This window comes from Carassius gibelio, chromosome A23 (genome assembly GCF_023724105.1).
Source record: "Carassius gibelio isolate Cgi1373 ecotype wild population from Czech Republic chromosome A23, carGib1.2-hapl.c, whole genome shotgun sequence".
Classification (NCBI taxonomy): domain Eukaryota; kingdom Metazoa; phylum Chordata; class Actinopteri; order Cypriniformes; family Cyprinidae; genus Carassius; species Carassius gibelio.
The window spans coordinates 16,782,933-16,807,612 of record NC_068393.1 but is presented as its reverse complement, the minus strand read 5'-3'; the positions used below and the strand labels follow the sequence as shown (position 1 = coordinate 16,807,612).

At 38.4% G+C, this 24,680-nt stretch overlaps 2 protein-coding genes across 12 annotated transcripts in view; one reads left to right on the top strand and one right to left on the bottom strand.

Moving 5' to 3' along the window:
- LOC127944882 (E3 ubiquitin-protein ligase HUWE1) overlaps window positions 1–20,448 on the bottom strand; it is a 52,017-nt gene extending 31,569 nt beyond the window's left edge. For 7 of the 11 annotated variants that reach the window (XM_052541274.1, XM_052541280.1, XM_052541282.1 and 4 more), the window contains exons 1-33: window positions 18,886–19,042; window positions 17,489–17,538; window positions 16,419–16,488; window positions 16,228–16,326; window positions 15,940–16,146; window positions 15,674–15,826; window positions 15,270–15,332; window positions 14,784–14,861; window positions 14,634–14,681; window positions 14,342–14,510; window positions 14,122–14,222; window positions 13,120–13,270; window positions 12,899–13,026; window positions 12,667–12,807; window positions 12,435–12,540; window positions 9,357–9,464; window positions 9,166–9,267; window positions 8,986–9,066; window positions 8,625–8,731; window positions 8,183–8,360; window positions 7,989–8,080; window positions 7,658–7,860; window positions 7,481–7,538; window positions 7,106–7,282; window positions 5,532–5,777; window positions 3,755–3,888; window positions 2,687–2,787; window positions 2,225–2,413; window positions 1,908–2,124; window positions 1,612–1,734; window positions 851–1,088; window positions 416–757; window positions 3–125 (exon numbers count right to left, since the gene is read on the bottom strand). In XM_052541274.1, coding sequence (XP_052397234.1) covers window positions 3–125; window positions 416–757; window positions 851–1,088; window positions 1,612–1,734; window positions 1,908–2,124; window positions 2,225–2,413; window positions 2,687–2,787; window positions 3,755–3,888; window positions 5,532–5,777; window positions 7,106–7,282; window positions 7,481–7,538; window positions 7,658–7,860; window positions 7,989–8,080; window positions 8,183–8,360; window positions 8,625–8,731; window positions 8,986–9,066; window positions 9,166–9,267; window positions 9,357–9,464; window positions 12,435–12,540; window positions 12,667–12,807; window positions 12,899–13,026; window positions 13,120–13,270; window positions 14,122–14,222; window positions 14,342–14,510; window positions 14,634–14,681; window positions 14,784–14,861; window positions 15,270–15,332; window positions 15,674–15,826; window positions 15,940–16,146; window positions 16,228–16,326; window positions 16,419–16,463 — 4,308 coding nt within the window. In that variant the 5' untranslated portion in view covers window positions 16,464–16,488; window positions 17,489–17,538; window positions 18,886–19,042. Of the gene's footprint in view, window positions 1–2; window positions 126–415; window positions 758–850; window positions 1,089–1,611; window positions 1,735–1,907; window positions 2,125–2,224; window positions 2,414–2,686; window positions 2,788–3,754; window positions 3,889–5,531; window positions 5,778–7,105; window positions 7,283–7,480; window positions 7,539–7,657; window positions 7,861–7,988; window positions 8,081–8,182; window positions 8,361–8,624; window positions 8,732–8,985; window positions 9,067–9,165; window positions 9,268–9,356; window positions 9,465–12,434; window positions 12,541–12,666; window positions 12,808–12,898; window positions 13,027–13,119; window positions 13,271–14,121; window positions 14,223–14,341; window positions 14,511–14,633; window positions 14,682–14,783; window positions 14,862–15,269; window positions 15,333–15,673; window positions 15,827–15,939; window positions 16,147–16,227; window positions 16,327–16,418; window positions 16,489–17,488; window positions 17,539–18,885; window positions 19,044–20,351 lie in introns of those variants that run through there. The other 4 variants (XM_052541276.1, XM_052541284.1, XM_052541278.1 and 1 more) reach the window with 4 other exon arrangements.
- On the top strand, window positions 20,235–24,059 carry LOC127944334 (transmembrane protein 107-like). Its single transcript, XM_052540213.1, has 7 exons — window positions 20,235–20,240; window positions 21,343–21,422; window positions 21,547–21,637; window positions 21,715–21,782; window positions 22,884–22,984; window positions 23,679–23,775; window positions 23,873–24,059. Exons 1-7 carry the CDS (start codon window positions 20,235–20,237, stop codon window positions 23,940–23,942), a joined length of 513 nt encoding a protein of 170 aa, XP_052396173.1. The 3' UTR covers window positions 23,943–24,059.
- The last annotated feature ends 621 nt before the right edge of the window (window positions 24,060–24,680 follow it).

Sequence of the window (24,680 nt, the reverse complement as noted above, 5' to 3'; positions counted from 1 at the left end):
ACCCTGACAGCTGCGCTGAGCAGTGGTGGAGGGTGTGTGAGCAGGTACTCAGTGGCTTGTTCCATAGTGCTGGTGTTTAGAAGAGCCTCCATCGCATGCTCTCTGGAGAAGCCCATGTCCATCAGCTGTGAAGCAGGTCAAGGTTTGACTGGTTAGCAATGGCTAATAGCTCTCTTCAAGTATTACAGATCTTGAATACAACACAACCTCATTTGTGTAAATGATTGTTGATTAATTTGATTAAATTGTTAAAGAGATGCATTCATTTGTTTACAGTTTTTGATAATAACCTATTGCATTCTATCATAAAACACACAATCCATTCAATTCATTAGACATCCTTTCTGATTATTAAAAATTAAACCATTAGAATTTAGAAAATTTCATAGGGCCCTACAACAAGAAGTGACAGTACCTGAGTCAGCTGAGCCTGGTTGACCTGTGGCTCTCTGCGTGCTGCAGTGTTGCTTCCCTCCTCTGTGGAGCCTCCAGCAGTGCTGCCATTGGCACCTCCAGACACTGCTTCTCCAACTGCTCCCGCTGCAGCTGTAGGCACAGTAGTCCCTCCACTGCTTGCAGAACTGCTCTCCTCATCAGGCCGAGCAGTGCCCTCCCTCTCTTTGGAGAGCCGCTCCTGGATGATAGGTTCTCCTCGTAGGATGTGGCACAGAATGGCCAGCATGGACTCAGCCATGCGTCCACCATAGACCTTCAAAGGCTTACGGTTCCACAGGTTACGAATACAGCTGAATGCAGCCTACACAAAGAGAAATATAAAAATCAGAACTGTGCTGCTTCCCAATAATAAAAAGTGTATTTATTTCATTTCTATTAAGATTTAAAGTCATACCTTCTGAGTGACGATGAGAAAGCGCAATGCACTGAACTGTGGGGTGCTGAGTGTTGCTCCAGGCACTTTAGCAGGCAGAGAGTGTGGGGAGTCCAGAACAGTGCTGGGGTTCACCATCTTCTCTACTAGCATCAACCAGGCGTCTAGGAACTCTCCTGTCCCATCAGGCAGCTCAGAGTGCTCCAAGCCCTCTGATACGGGCACTTTACCTCCCATGGATAGGGCCCAGTTAAATGTCCTGATGAACACAAAGCATTTTTAATGATTGTAATGAGTATAATACTAGAGAAAGTCAATACAGCACAATTAAAGGTTTGGTTCTCTTCCAGAATAAAAATTTCCTGATGATTTAATCACGTCTATTTCATCCAAGATGTTTTGTAAGGTTTTTGAGGAAAGATCATGGAATGTTTTCCTTAAAAAAACCTTACATTTCTTGGCGACTGAAGAAAGAAAAACATGAACATCTTGGATGACACAGGGGTGTGTAAATTATTAGGATTTTTATTCTGGAAGTGAATTAATCCTTTAATGGACAAGGTTTTATTTTTAGATTAAGGTTTAGATCAGTTATTTATTTGATCAATTTACATAGACAAGGCAGTATTGTTTTTTTGGCTATGATAATCATGCAGTGAAAATGCCACATACAATAAAGTCCATATTTTCAAATCACTTATGATTTTATTATTCCAGGTCTAAGGTTATGAACATTAGACCTGGTTATAAATCTTAGACCCACCCCCAAAAAAACTACTCACTCAAACAAAGCATCATGGCCACCAGAACAGAAGAACTTCTGCAGCATCAGATGGTACGGATACTTCCTCTCGTCAAACAACATGGGTGACGTGAAGCCCACAGAGCAGATAAAGAAAGTCAGCCTGATTAGGAAAGAGAAGCACATAAATATTAGTCTCCAGGACCTCCAGAAGAGACAATACTCAGGGAAGTCTGTTTACATTGGATTAAAAGCAGCTAAACTTTACTAAACTATCATTAAAGATACTAATGCTATGTTCAGAATTATAGAGTAACCTTCGCTAAGTTTATTTACCTGAAACGTGGAGTGGGTGTATAGGGAGGGGGCTGCCAGCTCAAACCCTTGGTGAGGAGTTTAGTAAGAGAAGAAGCGGTGGCCCGAGCCGCAGGTGTTGGGGCGGTTCCTGTGCTGGTGGTGTGGTGAGAGCGCCGCTGACGGACAGGTGAGCCCACACAGAGCTTCACTAACAGTCCAAAGAGCTCTGCCAGAGCCCTGCCCAAACGAGAGGAGGCTGGGGAGATAAAGAGAAAGATGCAATGTTATTCAGAGATTCTCATTTTATGTATTAAATACCCAATTAAAGTGGTTGAGACCACTCCATTGGTGCTGACCTGAGAGCAGAGGCTTAATTTGTTTGATGCGTGTTGCCATTGCAGGGGTGAGTTTAGACTTAGTCTTGGGGTCAGTGCCTGTGGGTTCATCAGTCTCCATGGGAGCGAGAGTGTCTCCATCCAGGCCCATTCCTTCTAGCAAACCCTGAGCAGAGGGATCCACCCCCACAGGCAGGGTCTCAGTCTCAGCTGATAGAGAGAGAGAGAGAGAGAGAGAGAGAGAGAAGGGCTTTAGAAAAAAAAAATAAAAGCAAATACAAACCAGCAAAAAACTACATGATTGCAAATAACCAAGGTGCAGAAAGACAGGAAAGAGGAAATAAAAGAGAAACTGGTGGCTAAAAAAAGCTCTCAAAAATTGTACATATAAAATCATTAAATAAGGAGGCAGAGAAAAGTAGTAAGATTTATAAAGAATCTAAGTGTGAAATAGCCACTATGCAGTCATTGCAGTATGTTTACCAGATCTCCTTCCTGCAGCTGCTGTGCTGCTGGAGGGTTTATCATCTTTAGGCACAAGTTTCTGCATATCAGCCTGACCAAATTCACACCCAGGAGGTAAACTGCAAAAAAGACAAGCGGGACAAATCACAAAAACAAACAAACAAGAACATTATGTTTTAGTTGGTAGACAACCACCTGGCCTAATTCTATACTGTACAATAGTAAGCAGCAGCAACACATGTTTTCTTTCCATATTGAGACATACATAACTCAAAAATGAATGCATGCTTGCAGTCAATTGTGGACGAGGGGGGTTTCAGTGCATTAAAAAAAACTGTAGAAGTCTGTAGGGCTGGGCTTTGACACAAATTTGTCATTCAATTACCAATTCGATTTGATTCAATATAGATTATTTTGCATATATATCAGGTACAAGCACTTGCCAAATTTTTCAAGGAGAAAAAAAAAAAAAAGTATTTTGGAACTACATTACTGTAATATTGAAGTTTACAATTTATAAGCTATAGGATTGTTAAAATTACACAATTAAGTTTTTAAAATGGTAAAATTACAAATTACATAATATTTCTACTTCAATTCAGTATTTATTTTTTTAACTGAGTCACTACAGCGATCTGTCACGCCACATTAAACAGTTTGAATACTGCAATGCAATAGGCAAGGCAAGTTTATTTATATAGCACATTTCATACACAATGGTAATTCAAAGTGCTTAACATAAAATAAAGTAAAAACAATAGACAAAATGAAATCTGGGACTTTGATTCATATTAAAAGCACCAATGCTTATTGCTATTTATTGGATGGGAAGTGTCCTTCAATGTTCCGTCCATTAACTGTAAACAGGCTAGACTGATCGATTCTTGGGATTTAAGGATCATTATCGTTCGTAAAAAAAAGAGAATCGATTAATAACAAGATATTGATATTTTTACCCAGCCCTAGAAGTCTGGCATACATCACCAGAGAGAAGTGTCTCGTTTCACCAAAAGATTGAGTTAGGACAGAATTTTAAAAGCCCACCACATACTTAAGTTTCAGCTGTGAGATGAGAGCAGTACCAACCTGTTTGGTGTACAGAGGGACAGCAGCACAGTGCTCTCCCACACCAGAGAGCAGTAGAGCTGACTCAGTTTGTTCAGAACACTCAGACCCAGTTGAGATCCCCACTGATTGACTGAGATCGCACGGATCTCACTCTGAAGGAAAAGGAACAAGAGGTACCACATCAGTCTTCGCACTCTGAACATCTTCTCACCCTCTTTCTGCTAAGACACTAAGCTTTAATTAACCGGGCAACAATACCTCAATGTGAAAATTGATATTCAGATTTGTAGATTATTTTCTTTATCAGGTACGGATTAATCCTCACAGACTTCTGTGATGAAGCTCCTTTATTGCTAATGTCTATATCATAACTGCACAATGTGCAAAATGCAGGATTTAATGATAAATATTATTCAAAGATTTAGCAGGTCTGGACTCAGTCACACACACCTTTAACCACACTGTTCGGTTTAGAGTATTTTTTATTTTTTTGCAATTTGTGGCATTTTAGTATGCAGTAACTGAAGCCTTATAAAACCTAATTACCCAACAAAAATTGTTGAAATGGCTAGTAATTTTGGAAAACCAATAGCCACAGTGGCTGGTGAGCAAAACATTTAATTTCAAGCCTTGAATACAGTGAATGTGTATAATTGCAGTTAAAATGGGATGTTATAGCGTCAAACACTATAAAGAGGTGCACACTGCAAAAACCTTAGGAACCACTAATAAAAAGAATATAGAACTGCTTTGAATTATGAAACATTACACCGAAACGATATAGTTTATCGGCGTTCAAGTCATCTCAGGTATTTTTATAATAATGTATATTAAAATCCCTTGTTAATCGACAGCCTTTTTTACAGTTTATCATATTTTATGCCTCATTCTGTGAAAAGTGATGAAATGTCATTTCAAACATTCAACTGATGTTATGGAGTAAAAAACATGTTCTAAATGATCTCTATTGTTGAAAAATAGTGGAAGATGTCTACGGTGTCTGGCATTTTCAAATGCACGCTGTAAGCGGGGAAGCGTTTGCTCATCTCAGCACATGAACTCACAGGCAAACACAAAGCCAATTCTGAGAGAAATTAAATGTACAGAAATTATTTAAATGCACAACCGAAATAATGACTACTGTACTGTCCTCGCTTAAGAAATCAGTCAGATGGTGGGAGTGGAAGGGGATCAAGCAGGAGTTTGTGTTGCTGTCGATTTGCAGTCTCCTTTTAATAAGCTGTACGCATTTGTAAATCTTCCCAGCTTGCTATTTGGGGAATGAGCCCAGTGCTCTGATAGGCCGAACTCAACTTTTTTTTTTTTGCTGTTGCTTGATTTCAGTATTGCGCATGGACTAGACATCAAATCAGACCAGCGTACTTCGAGGACAAAAACAGGTACAGGTTGGCAGGTCTCGTAATTTAGTAAAAGTAATGTTAAGATGAGTAGAGGAAATTTGTTTTCCTCCTACCTTGCACCAGCTAACATTTATTTGTCTTAATTCTCTTTTCAAATGGTAAGCAATTCACTTAAACTGTAACCCCTTTTTCTGCACATAATGTTTAATTGCACCTGACCTGAATGAGACACATTCAGTACATTTGTTTTGTTGTCCCTCAAACTTCATATTGTTTGGAGGAAAACATTGAGCAGGATGTGGCATAACAATTTTGTAAATAATGGATTTTTATTTTCTTTCAAACTAAATGAAGCAATAATCAACAGATTAATTTATTATCAAAATAATGACTAGTTGCAGCCCTGATGAAAATACAGCTTCTTATATGCATACCTGTCCAACTCTGCAGGTATGAACAAACATCAGGATGTAAGCATGTGCTGCTGTGAGGGCGTGCAGGAGTGGGGTGGCTCGTGCTGACAGTGTGGCGTCTGTAACATGGCCTGCGTTGGCCAACTCTCTGAGCAGCACAGAGCCACCAGGAACCTCGATGGGCCGGTGAAGAGGCTCCAGAGCAGAAAGTATGCTGTCCAACTGGCACAGTCCCTCCTGGAGAACTTTCGGCTCATGGGACAAAGTCTAAGACACAGTCAGAAAGTGAGGGGTGAAAACAAAATTAAATACTATGGGTGCATTCATACTTGTAGTTCGGTTCTCTTGGTTTGTTTGGTCTGGAGCAAAAAAAAATAAAGATACATTTGGTCCTGGTTTGTTTAACGTTCACACTGGCATTTTTGACAGCGAACCTAACCTAAAGGCATAGTGATATGTTCACAACCTGGTTGGTCAGGTTGAATGATGTATATTTTGCTACAGAACTCACCCAACACCCAAACAAAAGCTGTGTTCCACTTAAAGCGGAACCTTAGGTTTAATATATGTTAGGTAAAAAAATATTAGCCTGAATGCACTGTAAGTCGCTTTGGATAAAAGCGTCTGCTAAATGCATAAACTTAATTTTACAAAAGCATAAAGATTCGTTTTTATTGTGAATGTACACAAATAAAGGAAGACCTTTAACAAATTCGATTATCTTTTTGATTAAAAGGAGTTGCTTTTTGACTAAAAGGAATGTGCACGCACACGGTTAAGCATTGCTACCTTGACGAATGATGCCTGTTTATTATCATTAAATACGGTCAAACATGGTCAAAAAACACTGCTCAGTTTAAATATGTGCCGTTAAGTGTTATCACCCTACCACCTACTGTTATGCAAAACATTTTGTTTTACGTGGATATTGGAATGCAAGTGAAGTAAATAGCTATAGATTCTTATATTTGTAATTCTTGTTCTTTTCTAAATACTGTTAATTGAAAGGATTTTTGTGGCGTGAGGGGAACTAAAATAACCTAGCTATGTTAACAGTGTTTATTATAATGTCTGTAATTATTTTCAAATCAATGCAAATAGTTTTTTCCTTATCTAAATACATTTTTAAAAACAAACTTCATTTATATATATTATATATATATATATATATATATATATATATATATATATATATATATATATATAACATTTTAACCATGTAGCATTTATAAATTATTATTTTTATTTACTGTTAACCATTGTATTAATCGGTCATAATTCTTAACAGTCGGTTAATGGTTAACCGGTTAAAATGAACATCCCTAGTTCATATTTAATTCACGAGTTCATTTGGAAGGGACCGAGACTCATCTTTTTAGTGATCTCGGTCCGCTTGTTTGGTGTGCGTCAGGGTTCAGATGGTGGTCTACAGTTGCTCAAATGAACCACTAACATAGCAATCGCACCAGGATTCATTTTAATCAAACCAAACATGACAAGTGTGAACACACCCTAAAACTCAAGCAAAGCAAAATCCCTGACACATATGATTAGGAGAAAATTCTGTATATCCTACAGGTAGGTGTCAATCTTACCAGTATAGATTTGCAGACTCCTGCCACAGCTTGGCAGGCAGCAGAGGTGGGGAAGTCAATGGGCAGGTTGGGCAGCCCAAGGATTGACACCAGTGGTAGAAGTCCTTTCTGATTGACAAATTCCTGACAATGGTCATCTGTGGTGTTGTTACTAAGTATGGACTCCACAAATTTCATCTAAAAGGAAAGGCACGTATTATAGTTCCAGTCCTTGGAGAGCAAACTCTCATCTATTTAGACTTTAAGCATTTTAATAAACAGCCAATGAACTGTGTGAATGCAGTAAGAATAAGTCAGAATAGACAGTCTAATGATTAATAAGTGGGGGGAGGGGGGTATAAAATAAGATGCAAAGAATCTAGGGTGTGCACGTACCACATTCAGAATGTAATCCATAAGAGCAATGGGGATTCGCTCCTCTGTTCCCACCACTCTGTAAATCATAAATTTGTTAAAAACGGTCTATTAATTAGATCTAAAACAATCTAAATTTCTCACACATGGTATTGAGGAACAATTAAGGAACACTAGAGGCTATTTTGATGCACTAACTGCCTGTTGGTTTCTGGCTCCCCCTGCTGTTGGGTAAAGGTATGTAGAGCCTCTTCCTCCTCTTCATCCTCACTGGAAGCCTCCTCTGCAGCATGGTTCGAGCGAGCTGGAGGCACTGTGACGGTCCCATCTGCTTTCTGTATGGAGGGTTTCTGGCAGATATATTCTGGCGATCTGCCCAAGTTGCAGATCTCCTCCAACAACTGTTAAAGGTCAAGTTAGTAATCAAATTCAAGGACTATGAAAGAAAGTGTTTAAGTATGCATATAGCACTGCAATAAAAGGGCATTTCTTAAGATGTGTCAAAACGTTTCAGCACTATCCACTTCACCTTGATGATGGCTGTTGTAGCATCGGTTTTAAGTGTGGGCTGGTGCCGCATTAGCTCGTCGACAGCACTGCCCAAGTTAGAGGCAGTGTCACCTGTTTCATAAAATCAAACTGCCTGTTAGAAACACATTCCAATTATCTGCAAACTCAAGTCACTGACTGCGTGAAACAGGTACACCTGTAGGAGCCACTCACCTAGTGGGTCAGAACTGCGTCGACGGCGCATGGCTGGCAGGTAGTCTGGTGAGAGCAGCACCTTAAACAGCCGCTCAAAGGGCTGGCACTGCACAAATGAATGCAGACCACGGGCATTCAGGCACAGGGCGCTGAAGACATTAGGCAGTGAACCTAGCACCTCTCTGGTGGCAGGGACCTGCAGAAACAAAGGCAAGAGGTCTAAAATGCATCATGAGTTGCTGAAATATCCAAGAGGGAGGAATAAAGCAATGGAAAAACATTAGAGAAGTATTTGGAGGGGAAAAGTGGTGTAGCATGACTGAATGGGGGCTGGTCAAAGACCTTAAAACAGACAAAAGGAGTTTGGAAATGGGCAAAATGTGTCGGTTCAAAAATAGAAGAGAAGGAGAAAATGAGATGGTACAGAGTTAAAACAGGTATATTGTTAAGCAGGTCTCACGTCTTTGATGAGCAGTGCGTGTAGCATGACATCGGTGAGACCATTGTCCTGCAGAGATGACAGTAGAGAGGGCTCCTGGAACACAAACACTGTCACCACCTCCGTTGCTGAAACAGAGCAAGAGAAAAAGAATTAGAAAAAAAAAAAATAGTAAAAGGGCAGGAAAATAAACTAGGCAAGATTCAAACCAATTGATTCCACAATTTGCAAAGAGGCTTTTAACCATACTATTGTACAACTTTCTGCTCTTGAATACAGGTGACCTCAAAGCCAGATCCACAAAAAGTTGTAAATAAAGAGCTAATTTCCAAAGTTTGACTAATTTCAGCAACACCAGAAGTACTGTTGTCAATGTGCTTACCCAAAAGAAACAGTGATGGTCCATAATACTCTGCATTACTGATAATGTGTTTCAGAGAGGTAGGGAGGGATCCATCCATTACTATAGAGAGAGTGCAAAGGCAATGAATATAAGAAATAAAAAATGCTCTATTAACCACAATGCAAAAGTTGAAGCATCATTAAATACAGAGTTTTATACCATGACGAATGCCGTCAGAGAATGCAGGGTCCTGAATGGCTTTTTTCAAGAAGTTCAACATGGATTTCAACAGAGCAGCCCTCTGAGGAATGCACTGCACTCCTGTTAGGAAAGAAGAAAATATGTATTATCACAGTTCTTCCTGTACTGATATGAAAGAGACCTCCTGAATTGCAGGTTACTTATTATACCTGCTCTGGGGGTGCTGGCTGCACTGCTCTGTGCTCGTGAATCTGCCTCTGCTCTGGAACCAGAAGAAGTGGATGGGCCAGGACTGCTCTCCATGGCAACCTCTGACACTACATTGAGAAAAGCATTTACTCACTTCAAAAATGTAGTTAGCACTCATGTCATTCCAAACCGTTACTTCCTTTCAAATTGCATCTAGCTTCAGAAGACTTTGGAATCAGTGTTAATTTTGACAATGAAGATGAGGACGAAAAATATTTGTTAACGAACATTTTTTTCTGTGGCAAGATGAGACATTGACAAGCTAATACTAATATATGATAAAAACTGACAAAATTTATGATGCGTCTTCATTAATAAGACGAGATGGAACTATAATGTTATTTGAGAACTACCAGACATTCAAAATACATCCTATAGATTACGGTCTTGTCCTTTAAAATGTGTGTCCCTGTCACTGTATTGCAATAAGATAATGGGCGTTTGCATATGTAGTCTTAGTATGGTAGCTGTAGGGGATGGATAGACTACCAAAACACAATCTACGGTTCTGAAAAAATGGCCTCAGCACCCGAACCCAGCCTTCAGTCTTAAAATGGAAGTGAAGCAGTCAGTTAAGTTAACATTATTTAGTAAAGTGATTTCCACTTTGATTTTAAAAATATAACAAACGTGATTAATGTAACCATTTTAAAGAAAAAAAAAAAAAAAATGTTTTGTTCTAGCTTTTGGAGCAAGGGCACCGCCATTTTGCAGTACCACCCACCGCAAGTGACGACATGGGGTTGGTTCACTCAGATGCCCAGTGCAGTAATATATGCATTTCTTTACATTTTGAACACACAAATGTTATTTTAACACAAATAATTTGGTTTTCACCATAATTTGGATGAATATTCAACATCTAACTGTCTATATGCTAAGTTTTGATCGTGGTATCCCAAACATTGATTTCATAATGCTAGACACAGCATAATGTAAATAAACAACGCTTCATACAATATCATTCATGTCGCATTTTATTGTTATGTCAGACCATTGAGACATATGCATTACATCAATTGGTTCACCAGTTGTATGTATCATATTTTATGTTCATTTGCGAATACGATTAGTTTTCCTGCTGTTAACAGGATGTAGGGTTTAACTAATCACCTATCTGAACAATCAGACCAGTGCTGCTTCCTCAAAGTTTATCATTCTCACGTGTTTTAAATCATGTCAGTTTAAATATTAAAGAGTTTTAAGCCATCCAAGCGTGAGACAGCACAGAATATATTTTAATGCAGTACACATGCTGTGATAGACCTTTTCTGAAAGAGATTTAAATGCATTTCTCACGCATTGTGTTAGATCATTTTATGTTTGCACACACACACAAAGCCACAGTTCAGCTCGGACAGTGATTAACAAGGCTACCAAATTGAGCTTTCTTTCAAGCCTTCATCAACAAATGCACACAAAGTGCATCAGAATGACAGTCTTGAGGAGTATCTATGTTTTGACCCTCACTTTACCCCAAACCAGCAGGATCATTGTTTCTTCAACCCCTAATAGGCCCTACTGCTCGGCCCCATCACCGTATATACTCTAATGCAGGGATAGGCGACTTCAGTCCTGGAGGGCCACTGTCCTGCAGAGTTTAGCTCCAACCCTAATTAAACACACCTGAACACGGCAATCAGTGTTTTCGGGTTTACTAAATAGATACAGGCAGGTGAGTTTTTATGAGGGCTGAAGCTAAACTCTGCAGGATAGTGGCCCTCCAGGACCGGAGTTGTCTATCCCTGCTCTAATGCATAGTCAGTTGCACTTTTATGGACTTAACAGTGCTTTCAAGGTCATCTTCCTCCATTTTAAAACAAACGTGGGTTCAAAATGTAAAGAAATGCTTATATTACTTCACTGGCCATTGGAGCAAATCAACCCCGAGACGTCACATGCGGTGGTACTGCAAGATGGCGGTGCCCTTGCTCCAAAAGCTAGAACAAAACATGCCGCCTTCTTATAAATTGTTACATTAATCATGTTTGTTATGTATTTATTTATTTTTTTTAAATGGAAGTTGTTTTGTTAATGCAAACTTTACTGACTGCTTCATTTCCACTTTAAAGGGACAGTACTCCTAGTTAAGTACCTATCCGTGTCATTAATGTTAACCAACACAAGATGTTAAATAAATGTACAAATGTTAAGCAAACCTACTGTATCTGAAAAATTAGTTTAATTTGTATCTTTCGTATGTCTTATTATGTGCTTTTTCAAAATTTATATGTATATTACATCTGAAAGAATGTTATAGGGAAAGTTCATCTAAAAATGAAAATTGTCATCCATTCAAGTTTTTCCAAATTCCTCATAAGCTTAATCGATTTGGTCTAAAGAGAGAAGAATTAATGACAATTTTTTTGAAAACTACATACAAAATAGCTTCCAAAAATGTTGGTTACTGCAGTTTGACTAAAATAATGACAAAGTCATGACTAAAAGTTGACAAAAATGCAATGATTTTTCGTCGACTAAAACGATGAAAGTCTCAAATGACTAAAATGTGACTAAGACAATTAAGCATTTCTGTCTCAAGATAAAAGACTAAATCAAAAACACCTGTCAAAATGAACAGTTTGGAATACATGCTCTTAGTCTTGCTTTAATGGGGTGGCCCAGAGGGATGCGACAGAAGTTTGATTATTTATGGCAGATACAGTTTTTTGCATATCCAGAATACCAATAATAACCAGATTTGATGATAATGCAGATTTTTTTTACCTTAATTATGAACAGACCTAAAATGAGGGATATAAAATATGCATCCTTACATAAGCCCCATAATTAGGGAAAGGTTAGGACAATTTTGGGGCCCTGAAGCAAACATTGATGTGAACTATTTTGTGAAGCACAAAAATAAATCCACATGTAATCATTACATAACCCTAGTGTAAAGATGAGATGAGTGTGTGGATACTATACTTAGATTTAAATATGGATTAACTAAATATAGTCACTACTAATAAAGTCTAATATATACTAAAATAAACAATACTTCCATATGCAGTAAACATAACAGAGACTGTACTAACTGTCCATATCTGTGTCCATGTCCTCTGTCTCAGTAGCTGTGTTGGGCCTCTGGATCTTTGGTTTGATTACAAAAGGGCACTCTTTCCTGGAGAGGTCAACCTCATGCTGCACAGGGAAACAATGGGGTCACATTCCGTCAACAAAAGGGCAGAGGGCAAAAAGCTGAATAGTCTACATAGAAACAAGTGGCTGAATGAGTTGTGCTGGGGGGGGGGGGGGGGCTTTCAGTACCTCCAGTCTGCAAATAAAGATTGAGAGGCCGCCGTGGGACTGAAAAGCAGCCATGTCCAGATTGGTGATGAGATCCACAACTCTTACTGCCCGTGTCACAAAGGTAATCTGGTCCTGCTCGTCCCCAAGGAACTTGATCACCTGATGTGGAAGTGGCATGGTTCACAATACACCCGCACATAACACCTTCTTCATTAGAGCTGCACAAATGAGGAAGCAGCGAAGTACCAACCTTTAGCAATGCCTCCATCATACCACAAGATACGAGGGCCTCTCCGCCTGCATCATAACTAGCCAGATGATAAAGAAAGGAGAAAAGGGCTGTGGCAAATTGGTGGGGATAGGGCTCCATCAGTGGGTCTGAAGCAAAAATAAGAACAGAATGTTACCAAACCTGAAACCTAAGAAAAAGGCTCAGGTAAAGAAATAAGAGCTAAAAGTCTATCTCCCCACCGATCATGGCCTGGATGCAGTTGCGGACAAGCACAGGCAGAAATCCATGGTAGGAGGCCGTTCCTGTGCAGTCGATAATGTTGGAGAGTTTGGGAGTGCGCTCCAGGTGCACTATGGATGTCAACGTGCGCAAAGAGGCGGCCTTAATGTCCTGCAACAATACAATGAAGTAGGTGACAACTGGGTGTTCATAAAATCTAAAAGCACCTTTTCTGTTTGAGTAGTCAAATACCAATTCTTGACAATAACTCTAAAGAAAGCCAAGTACATATTAAGGATGGGTCACGATTCTAGAATATTCTATTTGTTAATTTAATTATAGAATATCTAATAAGTTGTGTGATTATGGTCTAAAAAAGAAAACCACGTTTTCGCTGCTGACGAGTTCATGTAATCAGAGTGCGGCACTGCCATAGGGCACCTTGTCGACTCAAAGATGGATCATAGAGAACTTTGTTTTCATATATCCATGAGTGCATCTATTATTGCCTTGTTTATCTAAAAGTGATCTTTTCCTTGTTTTAAATGTAGCCAAAAAACCATAGGCATGTGTGTTGACTGTGAAACACACTTGACTTGAATTATATGCTTTTATGGTATAATTACTACATTTACGTGTCAATCCATGTTAATTTTTTTTTATGTATATGCCCTAGCCTTATGAGCATGTGATTTATGCTAATCGATGGACTGTTATGTTAATAAGCGATGTTATTTGGTTATGTTTATTATATAAATATGTTTCAGCGTTACAATCATTGCTTGAGTAAAGATAGCCCATTTCCTAATGAATGAATCAGTTTGTTATCATACAGATTAAAAGCGTGAATGTCTCTGTTTATAGTCTGTAGCCTATATATGCATGCAGGGGAGGGGTGCAATTTTCAAATAATAATCGATTAATACCCAGGAATCATCGAATATTATTTTTGCTTGAAATACCCAGCCCTAGTACATATAATCATATAGTGCTAGATATAAAGATTAATAATTGCTACCCACCACCAACTGTTTGTCTGTGATCTGAAGTACATCCACTAGCTCCTCTATAAGCCCATTGTAGAGTATGCTATTGGCTGACTCCTGGAGGGCATTGGAGTACACTGCAAAAAAATAACCACACAAAATCAAATCTCACCATACTGAAAGTGAGAACCTAGTACCATTTCATGAAAATAAACACCTGTACTTATTTTGGTCAGTACCAGAGGGGTCAACTCACCGAGTATGGAGATGGCATGCAGCCTGGCTTGCACAGCCTGCAGTCTCCTCTTGTGGTTGGAGAAGCCATGAGCCAGGCGAATGTGTGTGAAAAGCAATATTTGTTTGTCTTTAGGGATGTTGTACATAGCCGTCAGAGACTCCATTATCTCTGAGGGGCTCTCGGAAATCTGAGGGCACACCAGGGAAAAGCAAATATCAGATTCAAGTGTAATCAATAGCTATTAAAGGTATATGCACTTCCTTTAACTGTTCCACAAGGACAGCAAATGAAAACAACTAGGGGAACTCACCTTATCAAGTTGTTCAATATGAATGTAGTGTAGCGTATTACTGCTCGACTGCAAAAGGTACAACAAAGGTCAAATATAAGGAAATGAATTGTTTGCTTAAAAAATATGAGCAATGTTTTATGGAGAATGGCAAAATAAAGGCAAGCATACCTTTTTCTCCACTTTGACCTCAGAGCTGGGTTCTGCATAGAACTCAAAGTGCAATGTGGTGGCACTCGGTGGATATTTCTGCACAACACAAATATACACACATCAGAAAAGAAAAGTTAATTAGTACTTGTCCTGTCAATTTCCACTTGCCACATCAAAGATATGATAAATAGACATTTTAGCAACATTCACATTTGTCATAAGTTTCTTTACAAAAAAAGTTAATAAACCTCTGTAACAGCAATAACTGTTTAAAGACACTTTAAAACAATACTATAGATTGTGATATTACAGTACTTATTTAATATTTAACATTTCAGAATTGAGTTCTGTATAATATCCAACTGATTATAACAATCCTTTTAATTACATTACCTTAGAATCATTTTAGTCACACACAATTCAAAACTATATAGCAAATATAGCATGTTTTTTTCTCTTTTCACAGTGACATAGTATAATATGTAATAGAACAAAGCAGCATACCGACATCGGCAGATCTCTACAACACTCTGCAAGACCAAATCCATTCTCTTTCCCACCCCAGCTCTAGGACAGTGGAAATAAAAAAAAGTTAGGAAAAGGTGTAGGATGAAAGATAACAAGAAACAGTCTTGAAACATCACCATGAAAACACCTGTCTGTACAAAACCAGGTCATCATGCTGCTTTGGTTAGAACTGATACTAAAAATCTAAAACTAATTTCAACAAGGATTCAAAAGTTCACAGTAGAATCAAAGATGCAAGTCATGGATTCATCTTTTCGAATTGACAGGGGTGTTTTTAAAACAGCATTAGCCACATATATGCTTTCAGACTTGGCATTCCAATCTTCTAGACTTCAGCAATCAAAAATATGATGATGTGTCTAAAACTCAAGTTTTCATACCTCAGCCAGATGTTGCAGTCGGGCGAGCAGTGGGCTTCTCTTATCTGAGCCCAGTCTGGTGATGTAGTTGGAACGTTTGCTGAACACATACAGGAGATTCAGCACAGACAGAACCACCTGCATGTCACATGATGCTAGGAGGGTGGTCAAGTGCTACAGACACACACACAAAAAAAGAGAAAAGCAAATGCTCAAAATCAAGTTGTGACAAACCGTTTAAGGCTAACGGAAGCAGGTTTTGTTGTATTGGTTCAGAGTTGTGGTACCTCTATAGAGCTGTACAGGTGTCTTGAAAAACTGTATTCGATTAACAGCGCAGTGAAGTTGAGCACCGCCAGCAATAAGGCTTTAAGTTGCCCATTCTCTGGCCGGTCGCACACCAACAACCACGACATGTTCTCCACTGTCTGCCCTGCATCACAGAGGATGCCATCGAAACGGTCCAGCAGGTCTACCCAATGATACAACTCACACTGTGAAGAGAAACAGGTCATCATAAGACATCTGAACATGCATATTAAACACAATATGATGCTAGTGGTGTTGGCATATACCTTGCCAATGTTCCAGGTCTTGATTTGCTGCAGTTCCAGCAACAGCTGTTCGTCGCTGCATCCTTTCAGCTTCTCTATGAGAGTCCTGCAATCAGCAGGCTGGAAGAGGAGTGCAAAAACATGTCAACCATGAGGAAACATGCACTCACAAACTCAAATACACCAAATGCACCGAAATCCTGCTTACTGACCGCTTCAGTGGGGGTTTTCTTCAATTTGCTTCTGTCAACCTTCATGGTCACTAATTTCTACACTCGATTCCTACAAGGAACAGATCAAATCATGAGAGAGAAGCTCAGTCAAATGAACAGTGAATACTACTCATCTACATGCCACCATATGATATTTAAACTTAGCACTGCCACAGTATCACATTTTGACACTTAAAAAGTTAACCCTGGCTCATTATAAACTTAGGTAAACAAAATGCTAGGTTATCTTGTTTTATGTTTCACACATACTCATACTTTACCCAAAGTTAAAGGTTAATTCTGTCTTTTCATAACATGACATCTCACACTGTTCATTCCTAAACCCTGAATTGATGTACTTCTGAGCAATGCCAGTGTCACTGATTAGATGAAAACAGCACACAACTTGTTTTGCATAAATCTAGCATTGTGAATCCTCAAATTATATACTGCCCACTATACTATCAAGTTTTTCCTGCATGGACTTCTCAGAATATAAGAGGTAAGATTGAAATGCACTCTTTGAAAAGTAAAAAAAAGTGAAAATTGACATGTCATTCAGCAAAGTATGGTGACCCATACTCAGAATTCTTGCTCTGCATTTAACCCATCCGAAGTACACACACACAGAGCAGTGAACACACACACACACACACACACACACACACTGTGAACACACACCCGGACACATTTTCTGACGCCATTGGACATTTCCCCCACCGACAAACTACTGTTTATACAACACACAGTGATTTTCTGTGACTGTCTAAAGCATGTGTGAGGCACGGGATGTTTGTTACTAAGCATGCAACCTTAACATTTTAACACCACAACAATTCACACTGTACAAGTTTGGCACCAGAAAAGTGACCCATTTCCTGCTCCACTGGGTTAAGTGCAGTGCAGTGTGCAGTGTGAAAAGCCCTTATGAGGTGAATCATACAAGAACAATTACATACTCAAGAATAATCAAAGATCCAAATGCAAGCCGAAATGCCAACATGTTACCAATGTAAACAATCGTCCCATGTTCAAGCAGATAGCCTTTCAAATTAATCAAAAGAACTTACGGTATATGATTTGGCAATTCCAACTTAACGGCATTTTTCATGTGCAAATCCTAAAATAGAAAAGATAAATGAAAGTGAAAATTCCCAAGAATGAACATAAGGATGTTTGTGATATTGCACAAACTCTCAGAGGGCATTCATGTAAAACTCTACATCTCAAAAAAACTATTTCTTCTAAATGATCACAAACAATTCCATACTAATTAGCTGGAGAATTCAAATCAAGGTGGGTGGAAAGAAAACAGATGTCTGAAACAAGCCAAGGTAAAAGCAACCCACACTGCTTCAGATATGGGGCACAGATAATCCTTAGCATCTCACAAAAATGTCTTTACAGAATTCAACCAAATAATTTGCTCTTTCTGAAACAGGTGGCTGTTAATGTAGCATTATTAGAAAGGTACTCAATCCTTCTGAGAAACAAAACTCTTTTAGGACCTTGAACCCGGTCAAAGAGAACCTCTGGCCTGTGATCAAGGGAACCTGACATGGACACATTTCAAAAAAACTATCTAGCTCAACCATTTAAACATAACGTTACGCGTAATTTCTAAAGACGCGAATTTAGTTCTTGACAGAGAACCAAACTATGCTGTAACGTTAGTCAAGAAAACATCACTGCAGCTATTTACGAATACCGAAAATTACAATGCCACTAGCTAACCAGAGCGTTCACCATAAACAAAACTATAACACCGTGAAACAAACCAATTTAGGTACAAGTGAAAGTAGCACAGCCACTCTGGAAATATATCTATAACTCGACATGTCTATTTAATTAACTAATTGTATTTCTAACGAAAACAAGACAGCAAACGCAGTACAATTTTGAAGAAAAGGGAAGCTAACATGCTAGCTAGTTTTTTCCGTGCTAACGAGCTAACTTAGTCTGACAGTTAAGTTTTGCGGATAAACATTGTAACGTCGGTCATCCCTATTAAATGCCGCAAATAAAACAAAATAATCACCAGGTTTTTTTGATCAACTGTAACGGAATTACCGTGAGCGCACTATGGGGAATTTTGACCGTTAGCCGCTCGCGAGCTACGAAGCGCTAAACATACAATAATTCCCCTCAACATGTCAACACAAACCAGCAATTCCTCAACTCTCTGTTAAAATCACATCAAAATACCCTCATTTCCAACAAACTCTCGCCAAATCATAAATATAACGCTCAACTGTGGTGGAATACGTCAGGAGCGAAGCTACACAGGTCCATTTTTTTCCTCCAAGCTGCACACATGCTCTGGTCTAATCTAGTGCCCGGCTCAGGTCGGCCTGCTCCGGCAAACCCGCTCACTCCCCTCAGAACTCTAACAAGCTCACAAAAACGGCGTCTGTCACAGCGCTTACATGCCGACACAACCGTACCGTAGCGTATTATATTATCTCACATTTTCAGCAAGCGCTTCGTAACGATGAACTGTGGCCGGTGAAGCGTCCGCGGTGGCGACTGATGAGATGCTCGTGCTTGCGTTGGTTCGCTCAGAAACGCAGAATATCTCGCTGAATCATTCCGCACTCTGGCCTACCATAACACTGACTTCCAGTGGACGGCTCAATTTTTCACTTTTTACTGCTGCACTTCTGCGTAGCTGCATTTGGGGCGAACGTAGCGTGTCACACATGATGCTAAAATCTACTTCATCAAATTTAAAATTAAAATTTTCTGAAATAATACTTATTAAATATTGAAGGATAAAGTTAAGATATGATGGAATTTATCAGCCTAACTTAAAAGTTAATATATTTTGCAATCAATCAGTCTGGATATTTTTTTTTTTTTTTGTTAATGCACTAACGTTACTACATTAAGAGATGTGTACATACATCCATGTGAAGAAATGGTATGAAATAGATATTTCCCAAATATAAATTATATTCATTCTAATATTGTTTAAATTAATAAATAACTTGGAACCTTATTGATTAAATTTATGGAATTACTTTAATTAGATATAAGAAATATATATAATTCATTATACACCGTTGTTATACTCCATATACTGTGTTTTGGAATTAACAGGTTTCATTCTTGTCATCAGCAATAGTTTAAACCATGATGTTTTGGGGTCACTTTACAAAATCAGTTCTGGTCAGTTTGGTTACACTGACGCATATTATCCGTCAGTAATAACGTTAATCTCTATAATAGATTATATGAGACAGATTTATGGGGGTGCATTGGGGAAATAAACAGTGGATACTTCTTTACATTATAACTGGACAACATAACGGATTACTAAAGATGGAAATATGTAAACCCCTACAGGCCAGATAAGTGAAATTTAGGTGTCAAAACTTGCTGGACTTGATGGATCAGCATATTTCTGGGTATGAGCATCTATCCAGAGAACACAATGTTTGAAGCGTAATTTTAAAGCGGACTGAAAATGCATATAATATTGTACTAAAAAAAATCAAATTGTGCAGCTCTCATTTATTCACATAGGAACATGCGATCACATTCACACGGTCTTTTCGTCGTGTTACCCCAACAGAAACACATAGGGGTATTATGCGCCAATTCCACATCATTTTCACTCACGCACGTTTAAGATATTTCATTTTACAGTTTATGCCTTAGGCAAAATTGATTTTGTACATTGATTTTAGTCTGCGCGCGCACATCGCGCGAACATACAACACACCACAATGCTCGACAGTCCGATTGCAAATTAAAAATGGCGGTTTATTTTAGCAAAGTGTCTGTCTGGTCTTTCAATCCAAAACACTTATTTTAATGACGGTAAACGCGTACGATTTGCAAAACAAAAAAACAACTGATTGTGTTAACGGTAATGTAGCCTCAGCCACAGACGCCTCTGCCGAACAGACAAAGACTAATTTAAGCTCTTACCTCTGTTGCGCCTCAACATAACTTCTCCATTTTACAGCAGCCAGTGCGGATGTAAATCTCGCGATATTTCAGTTGGCTTCCTCTGCTCCAATAGTAACCCGCTGTAGTAACGCAGATCAGCCCCTTCATGCTCCTAGACAGACGAAAAAAATATGATCAGTATTCGCTGTAATAAAATATGTTTCTGCATGAAAATCCATTTTCGTTCATACCCACCTCGTTTTTTATATCTCAAAAAGCACCGTCAAAAAATAAAAACAGGTGCAACAAACGATAATACAAGTCATAAAACTGGTTTGAATGAATGAATGAATTAATGAATGAAATCTTTATTTCGAACAAATAATCAACCTGTTCGAAAATGTTTTAAGATGACTACATCTTGAATCACAAATGGCAAAAGCTTTTGCCACCATAATGTTAAATATTCCTTTCGTACACGTGCTTTAGAGGTTCAATACTCACATTTTCTCAATAACTAAGGTCTAAGTTAATATTTTACCCTCCCTAAACAGTGAATACCCCTCTTGTACTTTTGATAAAATTATATCAAAAACACAAGCTTGTTTTCAGATTTTTTTTTTTTTTACTAGGCCTACCAGACACCAGGTCTGTCAATTTATTAAAATAACTAATCATGATTAATTCCAAGAATTTGACAGTTCTACCAGTTGTTTATGGGACGAATTTTAATTGTTTTTCATCTGCCAGAATTTCATGCTTCAGTGTAAAAGTGCATGTAACATTTCAAATTTCAGGTTTTATATATATATATATATATATATATATATATATATATATATATAGTCCACTAATACATATATAACATATTTTAGTCTATGGTTGAACATCACTGTCGCAGAGCGACTCCTGCCAGTAGGTGGCAGCATAAGGCTGTTTGATGGACAGTTTTTAGTTCAGGACCGATTCTCCAAATAGAAGAAGAGTGTTGTCGTAGCAACTTTTGTTGATAAGTATAACAGATGCATAGAGGCGTTGCATTTATCTTCTGCTTTGTCATCTGTTAGAAACAAATGTACATTTTGCACACCAACACCTTTTAGAAAGCTGGTACGTGTATCCGCGTTTAAGTGTTTTTGGGTAACGTTAAACCGCTCATTTACAAGATGCTTAAGGCTTTAGTGCTATACTCATTGGCACAGTCATGTCTCACATTATGTTGTTTTCTGTTTAGTTCAGTGTCGGTTGTAAACAGTCTGGTGCCAGCTCGTTTCCTAACTCTCATCGCGCATCTTGTGATAGTAATTATCATCTTCTGGTCCTGGGTGAGAACTTCTCCTGTGTTTCATGACTGTCTAACTGCAGTCAGATTTGTGATAAAGTGTGGACCTTTATCCCACAGGAGAACAGTGTCAGAGCCTGCCTACCACTGGACTACACTAATGAAGAATACAGGTCAGAGGACACACGGTACGGAACAGGTCTTCTGCATTCTCAATCGGTTAAAAAATCAGTGTGTAGGCCAATGACAAGTAAATCAGGGATGATAAACAAGTATAAATTTAACTACATGTATTGTTTGTTTAAAAAAATACAGTAGAAACAGTATTATTGAGGAAATGTTAAGACAATTTAAAGGAACTTTTTTATTTTAATATATTTTAAAACATTTATTTTTATTATCAATGTTGAATGAAGTTGTGCTGCCCAATATATATATATTAACTATATTATATAGTAAAAGTTTTTAAAGGGGTCATATGAAGCAATTTCCATTTTTTACTTTCTCTTTGGAGTGTTACAAGCAAGCTCTTGGTGCATAAAGAAGATCTGTAAAGTTGCAAAGACTAGAGTCTCAAATCCAAAGAGATATTCTTTATCAAAGTTGAAACTCTGCCACGCCCCCCCTAAAACAGCTCATTCAAACAACCCCAACATGTCTATGTCACAATGTGGAAATATTTGCATAATAAATATGTTCACACAAAGAAGGAAGGTGTGGTTTCAGTAACACAGTTAGTGTCCAAGCAGCCATGTTGGGGAGAAGCTGTGTATATCTAGGTGAAAGCAAAAACACTTTTTGGTCTTCTGAAAGTTAGATGCATTTAGGAATCTTTATGATTACTTACAACAGTACAGCAACACATTTTATGCACAACCATTTCTTGAACCTAGGAGAGGAGGTCATTCTGACTTTGCTACGACAATCTGGCACTTCTGAATCAGCTACTGTTCGTATGTTTTGTTATTAGTTTAAGTATTTGCTATTGAATGTTCAAATGCAGAGTTTTGTGTTGGTGTGTGTGTGAGAGAGGAGATACATTGACACACAGTGGAGTCAGCTGTCTTAAGCGTCTGTGGCCTGTGTACTGCAAACTCATACAAGCTTCATCACTGTGTCTGTAACGCGACTCTGTTCCCCTTTCAGCCTTGAACTGATGGTAAAACTAAGGACATTATTAACTATCTTTTCATTTATTTTGAAAGATAAAGCTTGCGATTATGGAAAAAAAAAAATATATATAATTTATATACTCATTAATCTTTCCCAACCATTCTTTTGGAGTGCAGCCTTGTTGTGGCGTTATCGGTGACCCTGGGCCTGTTTGCTGTCGAACAGGTTGGGTTCCTCTGTGGAGTCTCTATGTTCAACAACAATCAAGCTCTTCTATGTATCCTTACCAGTAGCACATCATCACCAGAGGCTCAACTTACTTAGCTGTCCACTTTAAATGGATATCTTTACCTTCATTATCATAGAGCAGTCCAAAAACGAATGGTTACACTGGCTACCAGTAGCCGCTCGCATCAAATTCAAGGTACTGATGCTTGCCTACAAGACGACCACTGGCAAGTTTGCGCTCTGCAAGTGAACGACGCCTTGTGGTGCCATTCCAAAGAAGTTCAAAATCACTCTCACAGACCTTTTCCTGGACTTTGCGCAGCAGGTGGAATGACCTCCCAATCTTAATTCGTACAGCTGAGTCTTTACTCATTTTCAAGAAACTTCTAAAGACTCATCTTTTTCGCTTGCACTTAACCAACTAATACCAGCACTTTTCCTTTTCTTGTCTTTTCATTTATAAAAAAAAAAAAAAAAACCTGGCTATGCGTTCTATACTAGACTAACATGGCACTTGTATAATGTTGTTGTTGTTCTCTTGTTGACCTGACTGCTTCTATTGTCCTCATTTGTAAGTCGCTTTGGATAAAAGCGTCTGCTAAATGATTAAATGTAAATGTAAATGTAAATGAATGCAGTGTTTGAGCATTGCGTTGTTATTCACAATGATAACAATTAGTCATTTCATTTCACAGTTAGTCAAAATCATACTGGAAGATTTTTATTTAACCATCACTCTGTAGCTATTGGATGTCATGCAAGTGGGTCTGTGGCTTTGCTCTTCTTCTTGTTTGAGCAATGGACCTGCAGCATCTACTGGTGGATCTTTGGCTTCTGTAGGTAAGTGTGTAAATAATTGCATAACTGTTCATAATAAATTCTCTTTAATACTATGTTTTTAAAAACATTTTGTAATCATGTTTTCTCTATATTTCAGTGTGATTCCAGCACTATATGAGATGGCCCTTTTTGTTGTAGTGTTTGGATTTAAGAGGAAGCCTCTATGAGTGTCTCTTCCCTCTTGGTTCAAGCAAGCTGGATGTTGTCCTTCCATGACTGACATACCAGAATATGCTGAAACCCGTGTAAAATATACTGGCACAATAAACTGGTGTTTTCTATAAGGCTTCTCTGGAGGGCTTTTAGATTGCTCAATTATGTTTGAAAGTTTTTTGAGTGTTATATGTGGTTACAAATAATTAATTAAAAATTTATAATAATTAAAATACTAACTGCATCCCACAAGTTCATACTAACACTATATATATATATATTTTTTTTTTTTTTTTTTTTTTTTAGTCTGTACCGATTTTTCCCGGAAAAACACGAGCGCCTAGAGGCGTGACGTGTGGGCGGAGCTAAAGAATCACGAGCGCGAGTAGGCTTTTGCGTTGAGAGCGTTTGGAAGCTGTGACACAGATCCAGAGGCTGAAATTTAACAAGAGCAGCATCAGCAAAGGCATCTCTATGTGGTATGTACTGAAACTGTATATATTTGCTTAGCGGTTTTGGAAAATGACTAAGTTCCACTTTATGTCGTCTTTTTTTTTTTTTAAGCTGTAATGTTACATGTGGAAAGTGCAGTGTGATGACAACATCGCATGTTGTTTACTTGATGTGCTTACGCGCTGATAGCTAAGTTAACAACACAGAGATATTTGAAGCAGTTTTACTCACCGCCTGCGGTTCCAACACACGATCGTGACCCTTTTTCGTTGGGACTGCATTATCCTTAAGAAATAAAC

Excerpts from the sequence above, each read along its gene's own strand:
- LOC127944334 (XM_052540213.1), top strand. Across the intron at positions 21,783-22,883 it reads TACAGGTCAGAGGACACACG|CCTTGTTGTGGCGTTATCGG; the intron begins GTACGGAACAGG and ends TTTGGAGTGCAG. Across the intron at positions 22,985-23,678 it reads CAACAATCAAGCTCTTCTAT|CTATTGGATGTCATGCAAGT; the intron begins GTATCCTTACCA and ends ATCACTCTGTAG.